Source organism: Ursus americanus, chromosome 3 (genome assembly GCF_024610735.1).
Source record: "Ursus americanus isolate L20-20 chromosome 3, mUrsAme1.1.p, whole genome shotgun sequence".
Lineage (NCBI taxonomy): Eukaryota > Metazoa > Chordata > Mammalia > Carnivora > Ursidae > Ursus > Ursus americanus.
The window spans coordinates 102407165-102433191 of record NC_142129.1 but is presented as its reverse complement, the minus strand read 5'-3'; the positions used below and the strand labels follow the sequence as shown (position 1 = coordinate 102433191).

Sequence of the window (26027 nt, the reverse complement as noted above, 5' to 3'; positions counted from 1 at the left end):
GAAATAGAGTGAGGGCTTCAGAGGGGAGGGGCTTGTGGGATTGGGATAGGCCAGTGATGGGTATTAAGGATGCATGTATTGCATGGTGCACTGGGTGTTATAAGCAGACAATGAATCATGGAACATTACATCAAGCACTAATGATATACTGTATGGTGACTAACATAATACTAAAATCAATCAATCAATCAATCAATCAATCAATCAATCAATCTGGGGAAGACTAAGGGAAGTGCCGTGTGCTTACCTCAGTGTAACAGGTCTGTGTAGAAACCGTCTTCCAACTCTTTACATCTTCTTACCTTGGGAATGAGGCTTTCGCGAATGTGTGTTTGGAAGCATAAGGAAAATGCCGTTCACTTAACTCAGTGAAACGCATCTCTGTAGAAAGCATGTTTCTGCTAACATCTGCCAAAATTTTTGAAACTATTAATTTCATGTGTAGAACCTTAAGGAAGGAACTTGCCCCATACTTAGCTCCATCAGTAAAGTACCGGAGACAAGTCTTGCTCAAGGAAGAACGTCTTTAACTGGAGACAGAAGCTCTCTCAAAGGTGTCTGTGTGGAAACAAGGAGATTGTTGAATGCTTCATTAACTCAGTGAATCTAGCTGGTGTAGAAAACATTCCTTCAACTAGTGTCTTCTTTCAGGAAGGTAGAAACGTTTTCCAGTGTATGTGTGGAAACATAAGGAAAGTGCACGAACACTGTGGCCCTTTCGAAAGATAGTGGTCAAAGACATACTGTTCTCTTGATGCCATATATTGTTTCTAGTTTTTAACTGGAGTTGAGCTTCCTTTCATAGTCTTCTTTAGGTGGTGGTAGTTTGGCAAGATTTTCATCATGAAATTCAGCTGTAGTATCAGGCTGTGGTCGCTCAGTCTGCACCATAGATCACTGTATTCTCAGGGATGACTTCAAATGTATTCAGGTTGCAGCAAGCCCCAATGATGCAACCACTTGTCAATATTACGTTTGTGCCCACATATGCTTTTGATTTGATAACATTATTATCTCCTATTTTCATGGCTTGGGAATAACAGCCAACTTGAAACATACTATTGGTGCCAATGATCATAGGTTTCAGTTCTGGATTTTCAGCCTCAGAGGTGATATTATCAGGGTGAGCATTTACAATAAGCACCTGTTTTTCTATGAGGCTAACTTCAGCAATCACCATCCGCCCAGCTTCTGCAATAATTGGTGCTTTAGAGTGGATCACTGTCCTAGGTCCTATGGTTACATCACCTCGGATTTCACTTGCGGCACACACAGGAGCAATCTTCACACTCTTTTGAGCCTTCTCCATGATGGTTTGACCATGAGTGGTGCATATTTTAAAATCATCAGATGAGTACATGTGATGAAGGCTGGAAAGTGTCTGGGACTAGCGTTAGGTGGTGTGTATTTCCATGACTCCCTCCTCTACCTGCCGTCATGGTTTATGCCCTTTATGCTTCTTTATTACCCTCGACCCCTTGGTCTCTCCACTCAGCACCTTGTATGTGTCAAAGTCATGTAAGTGACTATCCCTTTAAGCTTCAGGCATTAAGTTTTCAAGAAGCCCACATCTAAATACTGGCCCTCCAGCTCAGGGTCTGGTACATCTTACAAGTTCACTAAATGCTTGTTGAATAACTGCACTGATGAGTTGGGATCTGAGCCACGTTACGAAAAAAATGGTAGGTGCTAGGTAGTGGTGGTGGAGAGGTGATTCAGCAGAGTTGAAGGACATCACAGACTCAGCAGTGGGAGGGTGGACTTTAACGTGGGAAGAATTGTGGTGGAGTCCAGGCAGGACCAGTGGGAAAGAATGCGGACATAAAAAGCACTTAATGAGAAGTGAGGTGTAAGGAGCCTTCTACTCAGTCTGCTCCCTCTCCCTTTGGCTGTCCTTTCTGTCATAAGGGGGTAGGGTGCACACAGCTGCTGGCACCCGCGGTTTGTAGGAATAGGAGGGAGAGTGAAGAACACAGAAGCATAGGGTGCAAGATGGAGCGACAGGTACATCTACAGCCACCACCCTCCGAAACAAGCTTCAGCACGCGAAGACTTTGCTTCTTTTAAAAACCTTCCTGGGTCTATTCAAGGGCGACAGGACGGTCTCCATCGAGGGAGAAGACACCTGATAGCTCCTCGCCCACTGGCCCTGCAACCCCTATCCGCGCTCTCCGCGGGCGCTTCAAGGCTTTGCGGCCCGGGCGCCCAGCAACAGCGTCCCGGCCTGGGCTTGGATCCTGGTGCCCGCGGGCGCGTGCCCAAGAGGGCGTGCCGGGAGCGCGCGCGAGCCGGGGGCGGAGCGCGGGGCGGAGCGCAGCCAGGACTGCGCGGAGCGTCTAGGCTCCGCAACCGCCAGCCAGCCGCCCCGCGCCCCCAACTCCGGCTGGCCCGGGGTCGGAACCCCCGCCCCCCGCCCTCGTGCCTGCCCCACGGGGGCCGTGTTGCTGACTCGCGCCTGCGACTCGATAGCAGGGCACACCCGGAGAGGACACGGAGCCATGAGCCGCCTGCCCCGGAGGGTGGCGGCGCTGCTGCTCGGGCTGCTGGTGGAGGTAGGAGCAGAGGCCCGGGCCGCGCTTCCCTGGGCGCCTCTCCGATGCGCTAGCGGAGCGCGAACAATGCTGGGGGCTGAGCGGGGTGCAGTGCCGCGACGCCCCTGAAGGACCATCTGGGAGAACCCGAAAGGTCGAGCGGCGGAGAGCCACTGTCTCGCGGACCTGCATAAGTCCGGTTGCTGACTGTGTGGGGCTCCTGGTGACAAGGTCCCACCGGCCTCCCCCTCCGCCCCCCCCTCCCATCCCCACCCAACACCGCCCACCCTTCCCCACCCCCCTTCTCCCGCGCTCCGGGGTTGCTTATTTCTGTGCTTCTCGAGACAGTCTGGAGGACTCAGGAGTGACCTTTATGCGTTGTACCCCAAGTTCCCTCGAGGAGGGCGGGACTGGGGGGGTTATGCGCGGCTGGGGGAGGGGGCGGTGGTCCCGGGAGTGGCGCAGGCGCAGAGGCCGCGTGCTGGTGGAGGTTGCAGCGGGTCCGCGGCTAGAGGGTGGCGGTGCGAGCGCGGACTCGTTAGTTGTGGGAAATGTCACGGAATACCGGGGAAGTAGCAGCGACGAGCGGAAGGGAGCAGCCCTGCTGTGAGAATGCAGCGCAGCCTTCAGTTTCCAGAGACATTCCACGGGGAGTCTGGGTGTCGGGCGTGATTTGCTGGAGCCGAGGCGGGGGACTTGTTGAAGCGATTGAGCGGGGAAGCGCCGTGAGCCGCCGCGCCCGCCCGCTGGGGGGGGGGGTGCTGGAGAGTTCCGCCCCTCATGGGGGCTCCCCCTTTTTGCCAAAGCGGATTCTTTATTTGTATTTTTCTCTAAAGATTTTATTCATTTATTTGAGAGAGAGAGCACAAGCAGCGAAAGCCGCAGAGGGAGACGGATCCGCAGGCTGCGCAGGGAGTCCCATGCGGGGCTGGATCCCAGGACGCTGGGGTCATGAGCGGAGCTAAAGGCAGACGCTTTACCAAAAGCCCCCCCGGGCGCCCCTAAAGCGGGTTCTTTAAAATGTGAGCTAGTAGGATTCTGGGGTGTGGAGTCTGAATTAGGATGTGTCCAGTTCTCTGCCCATCTTCATTATTTTGAAAGAAATTTGCGTTAAATTAATGAAATCAGAGTAAATGGGTGATGAATACTTACACTCCTTTCTCTTTTCTATTTTGGAGGGCTGTAAAACTCTTTAATAGTTGGGTATCTGTGCTGGAAAGGACTTGGTTTTCTTCGTTGGTTAAAAATAATTATTAGGGAATGTTGGACGGGAACGTCGTCTTAGCACTCCAAAGTAAGGTTCGTGGAAAAGCTTCTTGTGCCAGGCAGACTTTTTGTTTTGTTTTTCTTTTCTTTCTTTCTTTCTTTTTTTTTTTTTTAAAGACTTTTTATTTATTTGAGAGAGCTCAAGCGCCGGAGCAGGGGAAGGGCAGAGGCAGAGGGAGAAGCAGACTTCCTTCTGAGAGGGAGCCCGATGGGGGGCTGGATTCCAGGAGCCTGGGACCATGACCTGAGCTGAATGAAGGCAGATGGTTAACCAGCTGAGCCCCCCCAGCGGCCCCGGTTTCGTTGTTAATATCCCTCTGGCTTGTTAGTATTTTTGTGGGGCGCCGCCTCACTTGCATTCTTTGCATTTGTTCAGGATTTGAAGACCTTAGGAATCACATCTCCTCTGTGTTTACCATCCAGAACCACGGTGATGTGAATCTGAGAGGACCGTTTACCCAAAAACCGATGCCTCTGTACTTACGCAATGCCTGCCTCCCGACTACCTGAGATGGCTGCGGGGACCCAGTTCTTTCCAAAGAAGCTGTTGCATAGGAATTTCTCATCTTAATAGAGTGTTCAAATCATGTCTGAAAGGTCGAAAGGATCTCAAAGGCGAAAACGAAGTGACTAAGCAGATGTTTTCACAAAGTCAAATATCTTGATGTTTGGTAACTTTTGTGTTCAATAGGGTGGTGTGGTGTAGCCCGCTTTTGTAAGATGATTATATTCACACCCATTTTGTCTCTGGTGGAGAGGTGTCTCTCTGAGGAATGGAGACTTTATAATCCATCACATGGGATTTTATACATGAGGTAGATACTGTGATGTTTTCGTCTTCGGTTGGCTGTTGTTGGAGCATCTTTGGTGCCCTTGAAGTCCTGGATCATGTACGTTTAAGTGTGCAATCACAGTTGCCAAAGCTGTGAGGAGCCAAAGAGTTCTCTTCACGTGGAGCACATGAAACTACTGATGGAGATACTTGGTGACTAAAGACAGCCAACTGCAACCCAGGGCAGTTGCCTCTGTTTCTTTGTTCTGCTTGAACTGGTTTAATTGTAGTTGTCCCGTCGTTGACTATGGCACCGTCCTGGCGGTGGCGATGCCATTCCAGCCCTGCAGCGCTCTGCTCTGCTCCTCACTGGCACCACCCAGGGTCAGGCAGGGAGGATTTGTTTATGCCAGCAAGAAGTCCTGACTGTGGGGAGGGGAACTAGCAACTGTTTGAAAAGGGCTTCTCCCCCCCCCCACCATCCCTTTATAGAAATTCACTTACCTGTTAGGCATAAAGACTACATATTTGTTTTTTTCTTATCAAACATTTATAGAGTACTTACCCTGTTTCAGGCACTTTACAAATATTAACTGATTACAAATGTTTACTTTGCAATTACTTTTATCACCATTTTTTATTTCAAATGAAAGATGTTATAAGGGACTTGTCCACGGTCTCACTGCCGTTAAATGTGAGGGACTTGAGGTATGAACCCGGCAGCTGGGCTGCACCTCACCACGTGGCATTGCTGGCTCCCCCACTGCCGGATATACAGAGACGTGGAAGAAATTTGCAGAGTATGCCCTGAAACCAGTGGTGGACTTGGAGAGGTATGTGTTCCACAAAACAGGTAAACCAGCAAAATATGCTGTAGAACTCAGTCACACTTCCTTAGGGGACCCAGGTAATTTAGCATCCAAACTGTGACACTTAGGAGAATGAAATCCGGAGCTCAATGACTGTGCCTGAATGGCAGGCATCAGTCAACAGGACTGTCCTAGGAAACGTGGCTGTGTGCTCAGCCTGGAGCCTACACAGGGCTCCAAGTAGGAATAGGCACCAGCCCATCCCCAGAGAGACTTCTTGGGAGCTCATGACTGACGTGACTTTTCCTTTCTATTAAGTCAGAGTTTCCTGTGAATTGCATGAGAAGCTGATGGGGGCTCTCATTTCATGTCGCCGGCTCTCCTGTCACTCTGCCAGCTGCTGAGGTCCCTGCCACCCAGGTCATAAATGTGGTGACAGAATCGGAGAACCCCAAAGCCTTTTTTGGGTAATAAAGTTCTAGAGTTCTGTGCTTCTCTTCTGCTCACTCGCTCCTGCGAGGCCCTGAGAACAGTGCCTGCGGGAAGACTGGAAGTGCTAAGCCGTCTCCTAGTAGCCCTGGTCAAGTCATTCCCAGTGGCCTTCACTGAGCTGCAGTGGAACCTTAGAAACCAGAAGAAAAAAAACGTTTCAAATCTGATTGTGCTTTATTTATTTTTTTAATGTTTTTTTATTAGATTATGTTAGTCACCATACAGTACATCCCTGGTTTCTGATGTAAAGTTCGATGATTCATTAGTTGCGTATAACACCCAGTACACCATGCAATACGTGCCCTCCCTACTACCCATCACCAGCCTACCCCATTCCCCCATCTCCCTCCCCTTTGAAGCCCTCAGTTTGTTTCTCAGAGTCCATAGTCTCTCATGCTTCATTCCCCCTTCTTTTTTTTTAAAAAAATTTTTTTTTAAGATTTTTTTTTTTTTTTTATTTATGTGACAGAGATACAGCCAGAGAGAGAGGGAACACAGCAGGGGGAGTGGGAGAGGAAGAAGCAGGCTCACAGCGAAGGAGCCCGATGTGGGACTCGATCCCGGTACGCCAGGATCACGCCCTGAGCCGAAGGCAGACGCTTTAACGACTGCGCCACCCAGGCGCCCCTTCATTCCCCCTTCTGATCACCGCCCCCTTTCTCTATCCCTTTCTTCCCCTACCAATCTTCCTGGTTCTTATGGTCAATAGATGAGAGAAATCATATGATAATTGTCTTTCTCTGCTTGACTATTTCACTTAGCATTATCTCCTCCAGTGCCGTCCATGTTGCAGCAAATGTTGAGAACTCGTTCTTTCTGATAGCTGAGTAATATTCCATTGTATATATGGACCACAGCTTCTTAATCCAGTCATCTGTTGAAGGGCATCTTGGCTCTTTCCACGATTTAGCTATTGTGGACAATGCTGCTATGAACATTGGGGTGCATATGACCCTTCTCTTCACTATGTCTGTCTCTTTGGGGTAAATACCCAGTAGTGCAATGGCTGGGTCATAGGGTAGCTCAATTTTTAACTTTTTAAGGGACCTCCACACTATTTTCCAGAGTGGCTGTACCAACTTGCATTCCCACCAACAACGTAGGAGGGATCCCCTTTCTCCACATCCTCTCCAACAATTGTTGTTTCTTGCCTTGTCAATTTTTGCCATTCTAACTGGCGTAAGGTGGTATCTTAGTGTGGTTTTGATTTGAATTTCCCTGATGGCTAATAATTTTGAACATTTTTTCATGTGTCTGTTAGCCATTTGTATGTCATCATTGGAAAAGTGTCTGTTCATATCTTCTGCCCATTTTATGATTTGTTTATTTGTTTCTCTCATATTGAGTTTGAGAAGTTCTTTGTAGATCTTGGATACCAGTCTTTTATCTGTAGTATCGTTTGCAAATATCTTCTCCCATTCCGTGGGCTGCCTCTTAGTTTTTTTGACTGTTTCCTTGGCTGTGCAGAAGCTTTTTATCTTGATGAAGTCCCACAAGTTTATTTTATCTTTTGTTTCTCTTGCCTTTGGAGATGTGTCATGAAAAAGGTTGCTTTGGCCGATGTCGTAGAGGTTGCTGCCTATGTTCTCCTCTAGGATTTTGATGGATTTCTGTCTCACATCGAGGTCTTTCATCCATTTGGAGTTTATCTTTGTGTATGGTGTGAGAGAGTGGTCAAGTTTCATTCTTTTGCATGTAGCTGTCCAATTTTCCCAGCACCATTTATTGAAGATACTGTCTTTTATCCACCGGATGTTTTTTCCTGCTTTATCAAAGATTAGTTGCGCAAAGAACCGAGGGTCCATTTCTGGATTCTCTATTCTGTTCCATTGGTCTATGTGTCTGTTTTTGTGCCAGTACCATGCTGTCTTTGTGATCACAGCTTTGTATTACAGCTCGAAATCTGGCATTGTGATGCCCCCAGCTTTGTTTTTCCTTTTCAGCAGTTCCTTGGCGATATGGGGCCTTTTCTGGTTCCATACAAATTTAAGGACTATTTGTTCCTGATTGTGCTTTAGTTGAACCTGGGGAGTAATTAGTCCTAAGGGTATGTGCCTCTCAGGGGCTTTTTATCAGAGTGCCTCATTTTCTAGATACTGTCATTGCAGTCTCTTTGTGGACGTCAGGTGGCTGAGACTTTTACAAAATACTTAGTAGTATTCTAAGTCTCTGAAAGAAGCCTAGAAATATGTAGTATACTATTTCATATAACGTTCCCCAGTGCAAGTGCTGGCTGTCCTGCTGCATCCATTCACCGGGGGAATGGACTCTGGTGGAGCGACTGGCATCAGTATCTTTCTGATTCGCCCCTGGAACCCCAAACTGGAAACCTTTAAGTGGGCCTGCTCCGTATGTTTCAGAGTTGTTCCCATGAAAGAACACCCTTCTTAGGCTAGAAAAAGGAGCGGTCTTCTCTTAGAATGAGAGGGTTGGAAAGTGAACATTGTCTTTTGAAACTAAGGAAAATAAGAGGATTACTGAGTATTTTTCTAAAGTCCTATGTATTTTGATGCCTGGGAGTCTTGAAATTAGAACCAAGTCATCTGAAGGCTACAGAGGGGAGGGGGGTGGGGGAATGGGATAGACCGGTGATGGGTAGTAAGGAGGGCACATATTGCATGGTGCACTGGATGTTATACACAACTAATGAATCATCGAGCCTTACATCTAAAACCGGGGATGTACTGTATGGTGACTAACATAATATAATAAAAAGTCATTATTAAAAAAAAAAAAAAAAAAAAGAACCAAGTCATGTTTAAGAGTGTTTTTTGTTTCTTGCCACATGTTTCTTGCCACATGGAATGCCAGCAGTTGTGGCAGCCCTTGGGTGCCAATTCTCTGAAATAAACCTTTTCAACCCTCCCACTTTGTAGAGCTTTTGGAATCTGAGCAACATGCAGTTTGAATGAAAAAGAAGACTATAGGGAGTTTGTTATCTCTAGAGGCTCCATGGGAGGCTGGGTGCTGATGGCTGGGAGTTGGCAGTGATGAATGAGCCCAGTTGCAAGCACTTGCTCTGAAGTAGGGAAAACCTGGCTCCAGGTTTGTGAGGAGGGCCAGACTTGGGGCTCTAATTGGCCCTTGCTCTCTTGTCTTGTGCACAGTTATAAAGGCCGACTGGGGGAAGTGTCTCTAGAAGTACATGGATTAGGCTAGAGGTCACTTGATTATTTAGCTATAGGGTGATAAGGAATTTTCCTAGAACTCATGTTTGTCATCTCTTCTTGATGAGGCCTCTCCCATGTCCCCTTCAGTAAAGCTTATCTTGATCACCTATGTAAAATTCCAGCCCAATTCCCCTCCCAGCCCCCTTGCTCAGACCAATTCTCTCCCTTCTCTGTATCTGTTACCTCTAAACTATGATGGCATTTACATTATAGGGGCAAGGTTTGCTCTATTTTGTTAAATGAAACGTCCTAGCTTCTAGAACAGTACCTGCCACAGAATAGGACTCAGTAAATATTTGAATGAGTAAACAGATTAGTGGGTAATGACCCTAGGTGAAGGAGTTGAGTAGATCCATAGTAGGAGAGGGGAAGGTCATTGATTAGCTGTGGACTCTGAAGAATGAACACCTGTCCTAGGACTTAGCTGTAATCTGTTTGAACACCTGTAGAGATGGAAACTTCCTATCTCTCAAAACAACGCATCAACATTTTGGACAATTTCAGTTGTTAACGTTTTCTGTCATGTTGAGGAGAAATGTCTGCATTGTTTTTACCGGGTTCTAGTTCTGTGTTCTTGGGCTTTTCAGAAGAAATAGAATCACAGTGTCAACCCCTCAGTATTTGAACACAGCTATTGGAGTCCCCACTGTGTTTTTCTCAAGGTTCATCCCCTTCTGTCATTTCTCCAGAGATGTGGTTAGGAGTCATCTCACCACCCTCACAGCTGCCCTTTGAAAACTCTGTAACTCTGTCAAACTCAAGAAATTCCCACTCTCTGAAAATGATTGGTCCTAGAGAAAGTCAAAGCTAATCCACTTAAAACAAGGACCAAGATTTTGTGGTTAGTGGGGGAAAAAAACAAAGCCCAAATTATAAAAATAAGTTAATTTTATCTAAGTATTTTTATAATTATGAATCAATTTTGGGGTTGGGGGAGAGATTAATTTTTCTGACAAAAACCTATGATGAATAATAGTTAGTCTTCATTTGACATTGGAAGTTAGAGGCATGATCACAGTGAAGTTTTTTTTTCTCTTTCGCCCCCAGAATTATGTGCTCTAGTAATCAACCCTCCACCCCCAGCTCCCACCTCTAGCTTCTCATGGTCTTTTTTATTCACATCATTCTCCTTTGGTCATTGTTAATGACTTAGCTGCCAGATTCTTTTGTCCCTTCCGTAGGCTTCATGGGATACTGCATCTTTGTGAGATCTGCAAGGTCGTTTTGCTGTCCGTTTGTGTGGTGTTTGTGTTGTACTGTCCCGTGATCCTGTCATCAGAGATGCTGCTGTGCTGAAGTGGGCTGGGTTGTTGGTGCACTGCTGTAGAAGGAATGAGTTCAGTGAGTGTATCTTGTCATGAAGCTTTTGGCTTGCCTCCTATCTCTTCCCCTTTGTGACTTATTTGAACAATAAGGACACTCTGTTCTATAGGTGTGACTGACTGGCTCTATCACAACCCTAGTGTGGACCTTGTGATATAAGAGAAGCCAAGAGATGCACACTGAATTTTCAGTGACACTTCAATCTTTTTAATATGTGCTCCTGGTAACCCACAAATCATCACAATAGTTGTAGGGATGTTTATTATAGTTTATTTTAATTTTAAAAACTGCAGTTGAGGACTGTATATTTATTCTAATTACATTTCACATTATATTCTTCATCTCATCTTGTTAAACTTGTCACCATCTGTTCGGATGGTGTCCCAGTCCATTTGGGCTGCTATCACAAAATACCACCTACTGGTATAAACAACAGTACATTTCTTATTGCTCCAGAGGCTGAGAAGTCCAAGGTCAAGGCTCCAGCATGGCTGAATCCTAGTGAGGGCCCTCTTCCTGATTCATGGCGAAGCACCTTTGGGCTTGTCCTCATTTGGTGGAAGGGGTAAGGGGTCTCTGTGGGATCTCTTTTATAAGAGCACTAATCCCATTCATGAGGAGCTTGTGAGGTAATCACCTCCCAGAGGCCCCACCTCCCAATACCATCACATCAGGCAATAGGGTTTCAACATATGAATTTTGAGGGGACATGAACATTCAGACCATAACAGATGATGACATGACCATGTGTTATAGAATCTCAACTCTTTGTATATTGTCTGGGAGTCTTTGAGTAAATTCCTTAAGCTCTCATTGACTCAGTTGATTCACCTGTAGAAAGAGAAATGCCTTAGTGTTGAGGGAGGCCATGGGAAAATTCCCCACTTGAAACTTAACTCTTTGTGTCAGCTGGATCAACAGACTTGAACATTGTCTCTAGGCAGGCCCCTGGCATCTTTATTTTTTAACCGGTGCACAGTGCTTCTGATGAGATGATGAGATGACAGTCTTTAGTAAGCCCAGATAGACTAAACTGCTGCAGGTCCCTGAAGGCACTACATGATCTCTGCTTGTTTCCCTTCTCTCTTACTTTTCCATTTGAACTCCCACTATAGTTGAAGATGATCAGGTGATGTCTAGGAAGACTATGCTAATTGTCCCCTCAGGTTGAGTTAAGTGCCAGACCTGGGCAAGCCACTTTCAGGACCTCCTAGCTCAGGTATTTTAATTGCCTGTTTGTGGTCTGTGAACCCGTTAGACCTTGAGCTCCTAGGGGACCTTGGTTCCGAAAAGTTTAGGATATGTGGGGGGTGGGGGGGCACAGAATGAGATCAGGAGCTTGGATATAGAGGTTTACCTCAGGAAAGAGAATGTGTTTTGAGTTGGGGAAATGAGGTGAGCAGGGGGGAAAGTGTGGATATATTTTAGGTTTAGTGGGGCAGCTATGGTGAGATATCTTGTTGCTGTTGTTGTTGTTGTTGTTAAAGTAATCCAAGAAGGTGAGTTGGAAAGGATCTCAACGTCGACGTAATGGCAAAGGTCTGAGAGAGCTGTTGTGGGAAGGGCCACTTAGATGCTTTATACCTATACATCTCAGAGCATTAATGGTTGAGATTTAAATGAACATGTCTAATAGTCCTATGGACACAGCCAAGTATCCTGGCTTGCCTCTGAATGGCAAGGGAGCAGAGGAATGAAAAGGAAGCTGCTAGAGTTGGGATTGGTGCTGGAACCATGGTAGTATGTCAGGAGTATAAGAGTTCTAGGAGGTTATTGTTAAGATGGCTGGTTTAGGGTCTAATCTGGAAGGTATAAAATTAGAAAGGGATTCATGGATTGGAAAATGAAGAAAACTGATCACATGGAAGTGAGATGAGGGTATGGGGCAGATCCCCATAAATGTGAGCCTTTGGGAGAAGAGGGTGAGGATATTGTGCTAGGGAACAGAACTTGCTATGAGGTCTGTATTAGTTTTCTGTTACCTGCTGTAACAAATTAGCTCAAACTTAATGGCTTAAAACAAGACAAACTTATTATCTTACAGTTTTGGAGGTCAGAAGTCTTAAATTGGACTCACTAAAATTAGAGTGTCAGCAGGGCTGCTGGGCAGCATTCCTGCTGGAGGCTCTACTGGAAAATCTGTGTCCTTGCCTTTTCAGTTTCTAAAGGCTGCCCCCATTCGTTGACTGCTGGTCCCTTCTGTCATCTTCAAAGAATAGTATCTTCAAATTTCTGTCATGTCTGCCTCCCTCTGTCACTTATAAAGGCTCTTGTGAATACATGTTGCCTACCAAAATTAGCCAGGATAGTCTTTCCATCTCAAGATCCTTATCTTAATCACATCTGCAAAGTCTTTTTGCCGTGTAAGGTGACGTAAGGTTCCAGACATTAGTTTGTGGACATCTTTGAGGGGAGGAAGAGGCATTATTTTGCCTAACACAAGGTTGAAGAAAATACTGCTTAAAATAAATATTATAGCTAAATCACTGTTAGTGAAGTTTTTTTACAGTCCATTACCATAGTACAGGGTTATTCTGTGGGAAACTAATATGTACAGTCCAAAGTCTTGCTGAGGTGGTCAGTGGAGTGAGTGAATGAGTATGTGCCACAATTCACTGCACTGGGCTGAAGTGAGGGTTTATTAATATAAGTCTTACATCTGTTTCATGCTTTGAGTTCTTAGTAGAAAGAGTGAAAATATGTGGTGGTCACTGCTGTGGAAGTTGAGGTTCATTTCTGACTTTTCTGAGTTGCACAAGAGGACAAATCACAGATAGAGAAAAGGTTTCTGTCATAGTGGAACTGAGACCACAGGTTACTTGATGCACTTGATGCTTTTTCCACATCCTTGCAGGAAAGGAACTGGTCTTCAAAATTATGATACCTGGGCACACTGGTCACCTGAGCTGGATGTTAGGGGCCATCACTGTGGTGGCTGGTCAGGCTGCTACATGATCATCTCTGTGGGCAATGGCTGCCCTTGGAGACTTCCTTCTGGACAGGAGTCATACTACTCCTGTGAGACTAAAGGGGTTGACAAGACTTTTCTCCAAGAATAAAAGAGCTGGCAGAAGCCGTTTCTCATACTCGCCCCCTGCCTGGTCGAAATACCCAGACACCTGCAAGGACCAGCTTGAACAGTCTCCATATAGCTTGTTAACACCATGTATCCTACCCTGTGTTGTCCTTTGAATTTTCCCCATCCAACCCACCCTACCTGACAGAAGTCCCACCAAAGCAGCCTGGTCAGATCTCATCCTTCAAGCAGTACCAGTAAGCACCTGCATAGACCTTGCTAATACAACATGCCCTGCCCCCATGTTCTTCTGTGGACTTGCCCCATCCAACCAGCCGCACTTGGCAGGAGTCCCTCCAAAGCAGCTCCATGTCCCATCCTGCAAAAAAGACCAGCAATTATCTTGCTAACTAACACCATGTACCCTGCCCCCACATTCTCCTACAGACTTCCCTATTCAACCAGCCCCACTAGGCAGGAGTCCCTCCAAAGCAGCTCCAGAAGCTTCTCATTCTTCAAGCAGTCCCAACAGTGGCCAACACCACTCCAAATTGACTCCTATCAGGGGAAGAGGAGAAGATAACCACACATACCAGTTCCACTGCAGCTCCAGCAGTGGGCTGGGGTCAGAAAATTCAATCTGACTGCCAGCCCCACCCACCAACAAAAACTTCACAGGGAGCAGCACAAAGAGAGAGCCCTGTAGTCACTGCAACTCCAAGAGATGGACTGGGGGCAGATATCTGGTCTGACTGCAGGCCCTGCCCATCAAGGAAAGCCTTTTAGGGAACAACTCAGTGAGAGCACTCTGCAGTTAAGTGTGACTGCAGCGCTGGCAAATGGGCTGAGGGCAGGCATCTGGGCTAACGGAACTACAAGCTCAGTGTGGCCCCAGACTGACCCCTTAACAGTGCAGTGACCAAACACTGACCATAACATGCAAAGAGAGCCATTGTAACTAAGTGAACTTAAGGCATGCGTGGCTCAACCACAGGAGCATGGTGCATGCAGCACACGTAGGAGACACTCCTGAAGTGCCAGGTCCTGGTGAAGTGGGAACAATGCACTAAAGAGCACTTTAGGACCTCTTCTCCATAAGGCCACTACTTTTAAGATCAAGAGACATAAATGACTTTCCTAATACATAGAAACAAACACAGAGGGTTAGACAAAATAATGGAGGAATACGTCCCAAATGAAAGAATAGGACAAAAGCACAGCAAAAGAACTAAATGAAATGGAGATAAAGCAATATTCCTGATAGAAATTTCATCTCTGACTGGTTCTTTTTTATGTTTTCTGCCTCTATTTTTTAAGAACCAATCGAAGATGAAGAACTCAGTAACTGAAATTAAAAACACACTAAAGAGAATAAATCATAGACTACAGGAAGCAGAAAAACAGATCAGCGAGCTGGAAGACAGAGTAATGGAAAGCAGTCTAGCTGAACAGCAAAAAGAAAAAAAAAGGATAATAAAAAATGAGACTAGGTTAAGGGAACTCAACAACATCATCAAGCTTAGTAACACTGGCATTATAGCAACCCCAGAAAGAGAAGAGAGAAATTGGGACAGAAAATTTATTTGAGGAAATAATAGCTGAAAACTTCCCTAATCTAGAAAAGGAAACAAACATCCAGATTCAGGAGGCACAGAGAGCCCCCAACAAAATCAACCCAAGGAGGTCCACACCAAGACACAATAATTAAAATGGCAAAAAGTAGTGATAAAGAATTTTAAAAGCACTGAGAAAAAGGAAGACAGTTACATACAAGGGAAACCCTATAAAGCTATCAGCTGGTTTTTCAGCAGAAACTTTGCAACCCTGAAGAAAGTGGCATGCTATATTCAAAGTGCTAAAAGGAAAAAAATCTGTAACCCAGAATATTCTGTCAAGCAAAGCTGTCATTTGGAATAGAAGAGAGAGAGTTTCCCAGACAAACAAAAGCTAAAGGAGTTCATTACGACTAAACCAGCCTTATAAGAAATGTTAAAAGGGTGAGTGGAAAGGAAAGGCCATAATCAGGAGTAAGAAAATTACAAAAGGAAAAAATTTCACAGGTACATAAAAGCATAATAAAAGGAGCAGATTGATCATTTATAAAACCAATATGGAGGAAGTAGTAAAATCAATTATATCTATAAAAGTCAGTCAAGGATTCACAAAATAAAAGTATGTGAAGTATGAATGACATCATATACATAAAATGTGGGAGGAGGCAAAGATTTAGTGCTTTTAGAATAGGTTCAAACTTAATTGACCACCAGCAATCTAATATAAACTGCTATATGTATGGGATGTTAAATATCATCCTAACAGTAACCACAAATCAAAAATCTATAATAGATAAACAAAAAAATAAAGAGAAAGGAATCCAAGCATATCACTAAAGAAAGCCATCAAACCCAAAGGAAGAGAGCAAGAGAAGAAAGGAATAGAGAAGAACTACAAAAACAACCATAAAACAAGTAATAAAATGGTAGTAAGTACAAATCTGTCAATAATTACTTTGAAAAAAATAGACTAAATGCTCCAATCAAAAGACATAGGATACTGAATTCTTAATTTAAGAATTAATAAGATCAATAAACCTCTGGCCAGACTTATCCAAAAGAAAAGAGAAAGGACCCAAATCAATAAAATTATGAATGAAAGGGGAGAGACCACGACTAACACCAAAGAAATAGAAACAATCATTAGAAGTTATTATCAACAACTATATGCCAACAAATTAAACAACCTGGAAGAAATGGATGCCTTCCTGGAAACCTATAAACTACCAAGTCTGAAACAGGAAGAAATAGACAATCTGAATAGACCAGTAACTGTAACGGAATTGAAGCAGTAGTCAAAAACCTCCCCAAAAAACAAGAGTCCAGGGCCAGATGGCTTCCCTGGGGAATTCTACCAAACATTTAAAGAAGAAATGATACTTAGTCTTCTGAAGCTGTTTCAAAAAATAGAAACAGAAGGAAAACTTCCAAACTCGTTCTATGAGGCCAGCATTACCTTGATCCCCAAACCAGGCAAAGACCCCTTTGAAAGGAGAATTACAGACCAATATCCCTGATGAATATGGGTGCCAAAATTCTCAACAAGATCCTGGCTAATAGAATCCAACAGTACATTAAAAGGATTATCCATCATGGCCATTCCTGTGTTGAATTTTTTAAGATACTCTTTAGAAACATCTTGCATTTGAGTATTTTTTAGACTCTCTATTATTTCATTTTTCCAACCTCTCTGATTTAAAAAGATGCTGGCGATGGCCAAAAAACAAGTAATCTAGCTAAGAAATGGGCAGAAGTTCAAAATAGACCTTTTTCCAAAGAAGACATACAAATGGCTAACAAACACATGAAAAGATGCTAATATCACTCATCGTCAGGGAAATACAGATCAAAACTACGATGAGATATCACCTCACACCAGTCAGAATGGCTAAAATTAACAACATAGGAAACAACAGACGTTGGCGAGGATGTGGATTATAGGGAACCCGCTTACACTGTTGGTGGGAATGCGAGCTGGTGCAGCCACTCTGGAGAACAGCATGGAGGTTCCTGAAGACATTAAAAATAGAGCTACACTACGGCCCAGCAATTGCAGTACTGGGTATTTATCTAGAGGATACGAAATTCTGATTTGAAGGGGCACATGCACCCTGATGTTTATAGCAGCACACACTAAATTAGGGAAGAGCCCAAATGTCCATCAACTGATGAATGGAGAAGGAAGATGTGGTGTATATATACACAATGGAATATTACTCAGCCATAAAGAAGAATAAAATGTTGCCATTTGCAATGACGTGGATAGAGCTAGAATGTATTATGCTAAGTGAAATAGGTCAGTCGGAGAAAGACAAATACCGTATGATTTCACTCATGTGGAATTTAAGAAATGAAACATGAACAGGGGGAAAAAAAGAGGGAAATCATAAAACAGACTTTACTATAGAGAACAAACCAAGGGTTGCTGGAGGGGAGGTGGGTGGGGGGTGGGTTAAATGGGTGATAGAAATTAAGGAGGGCACTTGTGATGAGCACTGAGTGTTGTATGTAAGTGATGAATCATTAAATTCTGCCATTGAAACTGATATTACACTATATGTTAACTAACTGGAATTTAAATAAAAACTTGAAACGATTAAAAAAAAAAGATGGTGATGATGTGATAACTTAGTAGTTGGCTTACTACGTGCCAGATACTGGTTTTTAAAATTTTGATACTTTCAAGTTTTCCTTTATTCTCTTTTTTCCCAGCTTTACTGAGGTATACTTGCCAAATGCTTTACATATTTAAGGTGTTTAATGTGATGTTTTGATGTATGTATACATTGTAAAAAAATTACCACAGTCAAGCTGATGAACACATACATCACCTATGTACTGTGGGAACACTTAGGATGAACTCTTTCAGCAACTTTCAAGTATACAACACAGTTTTATTAACTGCAGTCATGTATGTTAGCTGTCCAGACCTTATTCATTGTGCATAACTGAATTTTCATACCCTTTGACGACATTTCCCCACTCTCCCCTTCTCCCAGTCCTTGGCAGCTATTATTCTATTCTCTGGTTTTGTGAGTTTGACTTTTTTAGATTCCACATATATTTGAAATAATGTAGTATTTATTTTTATGTATCTGGCTTGTTTCACTTAGTATAATGTCCTCCACGTTCATTCATGTTGTGAAAATGTCTGAATTTCTTTCTTTTTTAAGGATGAATAATATTATATTTTTTATATATAAGCTTTTTTTTTAATCCATTCACCTATTGACACTGAGATTGTTTCCTTAGCTATTGTGAGTAATGCAGGGAACATGAGAGTTCAGATATCTCTTTAAGATAGTGATTTTATTTCTTTTGGATTTACACCCCGAAGTGAGGTTGTCGGGTGATGTGGTAGTTCTATTTTTAATTTTTTGAGGGACCTCCATAGTGTTTTCCATAACAGATGCACCAATTTATATCATCACGAACAGTGTACAACAGTTCCCTTTTCTTCACACCCTCGCCAATGGTTGTTATCTCTTGTGTTTTTGATAATAGCCATCCTTTAGGCAGTTCTCTCTCACTCTCCTTTTTACCATTGATCACATTTTTGGATAAGCTTTTGCATTTTGGAAATGGCAAAGATGAGAGGGAAAGAGACCCAAGATTGTAAATTTTGAGTAGGCCGAGTAGCAGCCAGGGTTGCCAAGATGCACCCCTCTAGGATGTGCCCATCACCATCTAGTCTTTCTGAGTGGCCATCCCCAAGTTGTACAGGGTACAGCCTATGACGCTGAACAGGACAGACCTGGGAGCAGCCCTGCTGTGAGTCTCCAGGGTCTGGACGGAAACGATGCCTGGCTGCTTGGCCTAGGAAGAAGGTGAATGAGGGTGTGGGTGCACAGGAGTGGGGTAGGGGTGGGGGGTGGTAGAGTTGAGAACAGGGGAATAGGGATGGCGGATTGCGGGAAGTAATCTGCTTCTGTCCCTACTTTGTTTCATTGGTTTCTCTAAGGGAAATATTTAAACCCAAACCAAAATTTTAGGTCTAGATCTAGAATCTAAATATTATTTGTTTTATACTAGATGAATTGGAGCTTACAGCCAAACCTAGCAATCCTGTCTTAGGGGGTCTGTATCCTAGGTAAGCATCCTATGTGTCCCTGGCTAGTCTTTTATTTTCCTCACTTTGGAAGCAGGCCCCTCACAGAGATTGGGATTTGTGAAAGTTCCCTTAGCACACCCTGAGCCTCTTCCCCCGTGGTGAGAAGTAGAAAGGAAAATACATCCCCATTAAGTTCTGCAAAGTGGTGGGACCGATTTTTAGGAATTACATTTAAAACTGTCCCCCAAACCCCTCCTTTTTGAAAAACAGATTCTTGAATCCAAAATTTAACAGATGAACTACAGGACCTTTCTAACTGTGCTTCCCGGTCAGGGATGAGGCTATAAACTTCTGTACCTATACTGCTGCTCCCTGAATGCTTCCAGCCTACTTTATTTTAGGAAGATCGGCAGTTGTAATTACGTTGTCAAGCATTTCTCATTTTGCTGTAGCAACATTAAAACCCGGACAAAATGCTCCACCCTGACTGGATTAGAATAGTGCAAGGTGCAGGTCTTGGTCGCGTGTCTTTTCTAGAGTGTGAGCAGCTGTTGAAGTCTGCAGCCAGCAGTGTGAATAGTTTCTCCTTTGGGTTCCAGGGTAGAGTCTAGGAAATCCTGTGTCTTGTCTGCCTGGTGTTCTGTCACCTCTCTGGATTTGGCCGAGGTGTGCGGCTCAGGCACTGGGTGGTCTCCTGGGAGAATAGGGCTCCCTTGGCTTCATTCTTGCTCTCTTCAGTGCGTGAATATCCTGTGTCATTGATCTGGTAGATGACACTCCTGCTTCAGGAGGGACGTTGGTCTGCATGACCTGGGGTGTAATGTGGTAAGAAAAGGGCAACTTTGGAGCCAGACAGATCTGTTTTAAACTGATTCCAGCATTTTGTTTTTGGGCACGTCACAGCTTTCCTGGACTTGATCCGTACCCCTGGGGAGGGAAATCATGCTTGCATCGCAGGGTGTATGAGCTCAGAGACCCTGTGCAGGTGGAGGGTTTCCCGAGTCGTAGCTATCCAACCAATGGGGGTTGCTATCCTTAATGGGTGTCATTTGTGGTTTGATAGGGACAGCCATTTAATTTCCGATGGCAGTGAAAAGATCTTTGTTAACCTGAGTCACTGTGAAGAGAGCAGCTTTTTCAGTCAATTTAAGGTGTTTGGGAGGAGGCATCCTGACTTGTGTCCTTTCTCTCGTTGGTGTTTCTAAGTCCAAACGGTGCTCGTATTGGTCCATCTCATCCAGTTCTTGAAAGGACTGCCTTCCGCAGACAGCGCATAGTGAACACCAGCAGAGGGCTCAGACCTTGGCAATAATGGGTCCCACTACTTCCCCTCCTCCCACTTCACTGGTCCCTAACCTGGCTCCTCACACTGTCCCCCCACCTCTGCACCCATTGTCCTTTCAGCACCCGTGTTTTACTGTTCTGCTTTAACTTTCCTTTTCTCCTTCAGTGTTTTTCTGCTTGACTTCCTACTGTGTGCAAAGAGAAACACAGACCCTCTTCGTCTGCCTAACGGACTCTCTTACCACTCACTCTTAGGAGAGAGGACTAAGACCTCCTTCCTCTCTCTGTTTTTGTGCATTCAGACATTTGCTTGGGTGGGAAAATTGACCTTTGGGTTGTGCCTCGAGGAGCGCTCAGAGTCTGAGTCGGCACTAAACTGTAGGAAATTTTCACCAGCACAGATATTCAGAAGGGCGTGCTTACTGGAAACATTGATCTCTAAAGTTTCATATCCTAATATTCCAGGGCATTGCTTTGATCTAACAAAAACTTACATGGATTCTAGAAGTGGTCAGACTGCCGCAAGCATGGCAGCTCTTTTTACATCCTGAGAACTCCTGCTAATCTTGATGGACGCACGTGTGAAGGAACGCTGCTCTGATGGAGGAGTGCAGTCAGCTCTGGGGGAGGGGCAGGGCATGTGTGTTTTCTGTTGGTAATGTGCCAGTCAGGCTCGGTGCTGTGTTTTCGTACTAGAACCTACCCACTTGCTTTTGCTCCTGCTGTTCCCTCCTCCAGGAAGGTCCTCTCCCTCTGTCGGTTCTCATTGCAAATACAGGCTTCTCCAGGAAGCTTGTCCTGATCCTTCAAGCCAGTGCATTCTCTGATTTTCAAAATTCATGGTGGAAACATTGCTTTATTCATTATGAAAGTTAAAATGATGCATTCTAATTGGGAAATAACTGGAAAAGAGGGAAATACACAAAGAAACAAGAACAAGGTGCTCATAATTCACCATTCTTAGAGAGCAACTATTAGCATTGCATAATGCTTTCTGTCCGGGCATTTTCTTTGCATTTTTCACACAGTAGTCCTAAAGTGTATGCAATTTGGTGTTCTTCTCTCATGAGCACTGCCATTGCATTAGCAAATACTCATAAACATTTTAGAGGCCATATGATCTTTTAGGATATGGCTATTGATTGACTCATCAGTTCTGATGTTGAATAGCTTGTTGCCTATTTTCCTATATTTTAAGAATCCTAAAATAAACATCTTTGTGCATTTGGGATTTTTTTTAAAGGATAGATTTCTAGAACTGGAATAACCAGACCAGTCTGTTGACACATTTAAAGATTTGTCTGCTCTGATTTGTCTTGCTAGACTGACTTTCAGGAAGTTTTTTTTTTAAAGATTTTATTTATTTATTTGACAGAGAGAGAGACAGCCAGCGAGAGAAGGAACACAAGCAGGGGGAGTGGGAGAGGGAGAAGCAGGCTCCCAGCAGAGGATCCTGATGTGGGGCTCGATCCCAGAACGCTGGGATCATGCCCTGAGCCGAAGGCAGATGCTTAACGACTGAGCCACCCAGGCGCCCCCAGAAAGTTTTTTTTTAAACCAAATTTATACGTCTAGCAGTGTACATGACCACAGGGTCAAATATTATATCTTTGCTTATTTGGAGAAAAAATATGTTTTCTCTGTGAGATACAGAGGTTTAAAATCTTAGCGCTTCCTTGCGTTTACTGGGTGTTGGCAGATTTTCTCTCTCAGAGGCTGACAAGTCTACGCCCTTGCCTAGGTTCCTGTGCCTGGTGCATTGGCTGTCTCAGCTGGTGTTGGACCTTTGATTCTGATGACTAACTTATGCAGTGCTAGGAAATGAAGTTCTACCAGGAGTTCTTGGGTTACTGTAGCAAATGAAATGCGTTGTCCTCTGCCAAGCAAGGGCATTTTCTGAGAAGTAATACCTGCTACTCTGTCGTTCAGGTTCTCGACCCTGGCCGTGTGGCTCTCAAGGTCCTGTGATCTTGACAGTTGCCTGGTCTTTATATGGATGGTCCAGGGACTCTAGTCCTGGTCAGGACAGCCAGTCTCTGCAGTGACCGTGGTGGAAATAAGGTAAAAATGAGCCTTTCCTTATTTGAGAGCAGTATTTTTTTTTTCTTCTTCTTCAGGAAGGAGAGGAGTGCAGGCTTTTTAATACATAGGATTTTTTGTTGTTGTTGTCAAAAGGGATTTTTTTTTTTTTTAATGGAAAACTTCCACACTCTCTTGTCTGGAAAGAAGGTAAGGTGTTCTTCATACAGTTGGATATGGACATGGTCTGTTGAGAGTGTAGTGTTGGGGTAAAGGAAGTCGATCAACAGTACTCATCCACAGACGCTTCCTTCTTTTGCTTTCGCCCCCAGGGTAAGTTTCCACTCAGTGCACAAAGTGTCAGCCAGTGTGGCCCTCCCACTCTAGGAAGGATAGAGAATACGGAGCAGACGTTGTTTCTGAGGATGGAAAAACAGGGAAAGGTCTCTAAGAACATGGCGCTGTACTTCAGTCCCAGTTGCAAAAGTGCTGTTTGAGGGTCATTTCCTTCCTCAGCTTTTGTCCTGATGAGCCACAGACTTGGGCATTTTAGTAGAAATTAAGGCATGGGCCATATGTCTCTGTCACCAGTCTGCTGTTCCAGAAGGAGTATGTGTGCCTGACCTTAAAGGTTGGCTGCGCTGGGTGAAGAATGAATGATTAGGGGACTTGGGCTACTTGCTCACTTCTTGTCCTGTGACTGTCGGTACAAATGGGCCTCTGCTTAGTAGCCTGGGTGTTTCTGGTATTTGGGAATCATTTATGATGAGCTGATCCTATCTTCCTTGTTAGACCTTTAGGTCTGTTTGGGATACCTGGTCTCCATGTGCCTGAACTATCCGTTATCTATGGCAGATCTCTTGGATGTGGTGTTGTCTCTGCTCGGCGGGACCTCATGCGACCTCCCCTTGTCCCTTCACCTCCTAGCTGTCCTGCCTCACAGGTGGGTCTGTCCCTACCCCTGTGCTTCCAGGTGGCCAGTCCTATTATGATCACCCCAGGCTGTTCCTAGACACAAATGGTGATGAAACAAGATCCCTCCTTCCCCAAAGACTGTAGATCTTGTTAGATATTAGGAGATGCTAGGATATCATTATTGTAAAGTACCTATTACAGAACCCATAACGTTTGCCATCTTTCCCCCATCTTTCATGTATTTCCTTCTAATCTGATCTAATCCATCATGGTAAGGGTGCTGCTAATTATGGAGTATGTTTCCCAGATTCCTATATGCAGTCTTGGGCCAAGAGGAATGTAGTAAATTTCAGCACAAGGCTGATAAAACTAAAGATGATTAAAGTCCATCTTTGGGTAGAGAGAGTACACATAAAAGAGAGCTTTATAATTACCAATAGCAAACTTGATCACCTACACAATGTATATTATTAGCCAACCAGCACAGAGAAGCCGGTCTGTTTGGGAATGTGTGTGGTATCTGAATGTAAAATATTAGGTTTGCTGCAGTGGAACTAACGTAGGTCACTGTGAGGGATAACAAATACACGTTTCAGCCTGTGATGTGGGAAGATGAGCAAGGAGGCTCGCGAGGCACCTAGGTATTCCAGAGTCCTGAGGGACAGAGGACTGGAGCCTCAGAGGTCCAGCCAGTTGGCATCCGATCTTCTCAAAGGGGGGGCATGTGACGTGCTGGGAGAAACGAAGAACACAGCATCAACCTTGCATATCTGCCTGGAGCCTCCTTAGAATTTCAAGTGTTTAGTGGGGGGAAGAAAGGTAGTCCTTTAATTTATAAACAACTGAAAACATTATTCATGAAATCTAATGTAGCTGTATCGTGGAATAGAATGCAGCAGATGTGACTATTTAAGGTAAAGCTCAAGATGTCAAAAGAATTTGAATTCCACAGAGGAGTGTGATTGAAGAGCACATCTCCATTCACTTGCTTCCGCTCCCAGAATCTTGTCTCCATGCTCTTGGGTGCCGGCAGGGGTACTCTGGTGAAAAGGTGGGAGAAGTGTTGACTAGGAAATGAGGCAGTGATGGTGGAACTGCTGGTGTGCTTATGTGGGAAGTTGGAAGGAAGAGCTTGTGTGTGTGCAGGACACAGGGCCCAGGAGGTAAACGAACTTGTGTGGACAACTAGCTCCATCTAGTAGGCAGTGAGAGGCAGGAAGTGTAGACAGCTAGCAAAGGTCTCATCATGGAAAAGGTGTGCACCACTCAGGGCCAGCTGATTGTTGACAGGTTTTTGATTTTTCCCAGGTTGGAAATCTAGATTTTTCTCTAAAGTTTCCTTAGCTTAAAACTGTTGTGGGCCAAACAAAACACATCCATGGGTGGCTAGTGGAGACGACCATTCTCAACTCAGTTTCTCGTAAGGGCCTGAATGATGGACACATTTAGTTCTCTGTGTACAGAGGTCTCTGTAAAGGTGTTTCCCTACTGTTTCTCCAATTTGCATGATTCTGTAACTCCAAAGAAGAGGGCAAGATTTATTGGAATATAGAGACTTAAGTTTAAATTACAGATTCCTCTATTAAGGAATTCCTAAATGTCGGAGAAGAACAGAATTTCACTATAAAATTAGCCAAATGCCCTGCCTGTGTCAGTGTCTTACGTGGCATCATCGTTAGAAAGAGCCTCACAGGTCATCTTGCTACTACTCCACACCTCAGAGGTGTGGCGGGGTCTGACCCGGATGCTCAGAGGCGTTAGGCGTGCCCAACAGAGTGCGGTGGAGTAATACGCCACCCACTACGAGTTCCTAGAGCTCTGCTGGCACCTCCCACAGCCTTACAGCTGACCTGGGGCTGCTAAAAATCCAGGTCAGACGGATTACGAATTGTTTGGCCGTCTGCCAGATTGGGCAGCTGGCATAATGTGCATCCAGAGAACTGACTCTGCCCTCACTTCTCTGCTCACATGCTGAGTCAACTCTGCTCCTGCTGGTTCACTCATCTCCCCGTGTCCTGGAGACCTGCTGAGGAGAGTGCCCAACAGGACCTTCCAGGTGTTGGCCTCTGGAAAAAGACTGTAATCCTTACAAAGGTGGCCTACAAGGCCCTGGCTGGCCTGGCCCTTCACTCCTGCTGCAGCCTCTTCTCCCAGCTCCTACCTTTGCTCTGTGTATTTCAAAGCCAGAGACTCTAGTTCTGGTTTTTGTTATTGTATTTTTGTTTTGGGTACAATACATACCCCAAAATAAACATATTTTTAATTTTGGAACAATTTTGGAATCATAGAGAACTTGCAAAGCCAATACTGAGTTCCTGTGTGGTCTCTTACCCAGTTTCCACTAATTTAACATCTTACAGCGCCCTGGTATATTTGCAAAAAGAAGAGACTTACATTGATACATTACCGTTAATTGAACTTCAGGCTTTATTTGAATTTCACCATTTTTTCCAATTTTTCTGTTCCAGGATCCAGTCCAGAACCCCATACTGAATTTAGGCATAATTCAGTTTTGCTAAAACTTCCTGCTCCCTCCATCGCCTTTCCCTTTTCATTAGGTGTTCACTTTGTACAGCCCTTCTCAGCTTGGCGAATGCCTGGGGATAATTACATATTCATTTGTGGGTTAATTTTTAAACACAAGAGCCTTAAACCCCCTGCCAAATGATAGGTCTATTGGCTTAGAAGGCATAGCACCCAAAACAAATGTGAATGATGGCTTCTCGGGAGCCTTTGGAGAATAGGAGCAGGGGGTGCCGGGGCACAGTTGATCCATCCCTGACCAGGGTGACTCACAAGCTGGGACTCCCAACTGCAGTCATGTCT

At 44.5% G+C, this 26027-nt stretch overlaps 1 protein-coding gene and 1 pseudogene across 2 annotated transcripts in view; one reads left to right on the top strand and one right to left on the bottom strand.

The window, feature by feature from the left end:
- Positions 1-770: 770 nt before the first annotated feature.
- LOC123786279 (dynactin subunit 6 pseudogene) lies at positions 771-1315 on the bottom strand (annotated as a pseudogene).
- Positions 1316-2308: 993 nt separating this feature from the next.
- VOPP1 (VOPP1 WW domain binding protein) overlaps positions 2309-26027 on the top strand; it is a 115315-nt gene continuing 91596 nt past the window's right edge. Inside the window, exon 1 of one of the 2 annotated variants that reach the window (XM_087861238.1) lies at positions 2309-2552. In XM_087861238.1, coding sequence (XP_087717364.1) covers positions 2499-2552 — 54 coding nt within the window. In that variant the 5' untranslated portion in view covers positions 2309-2498. The remainder of the gene's footprint in view (positions 2553-26027) is intronic. The other variant, XM_045788533.2, reaches the window with a different exon arrangement.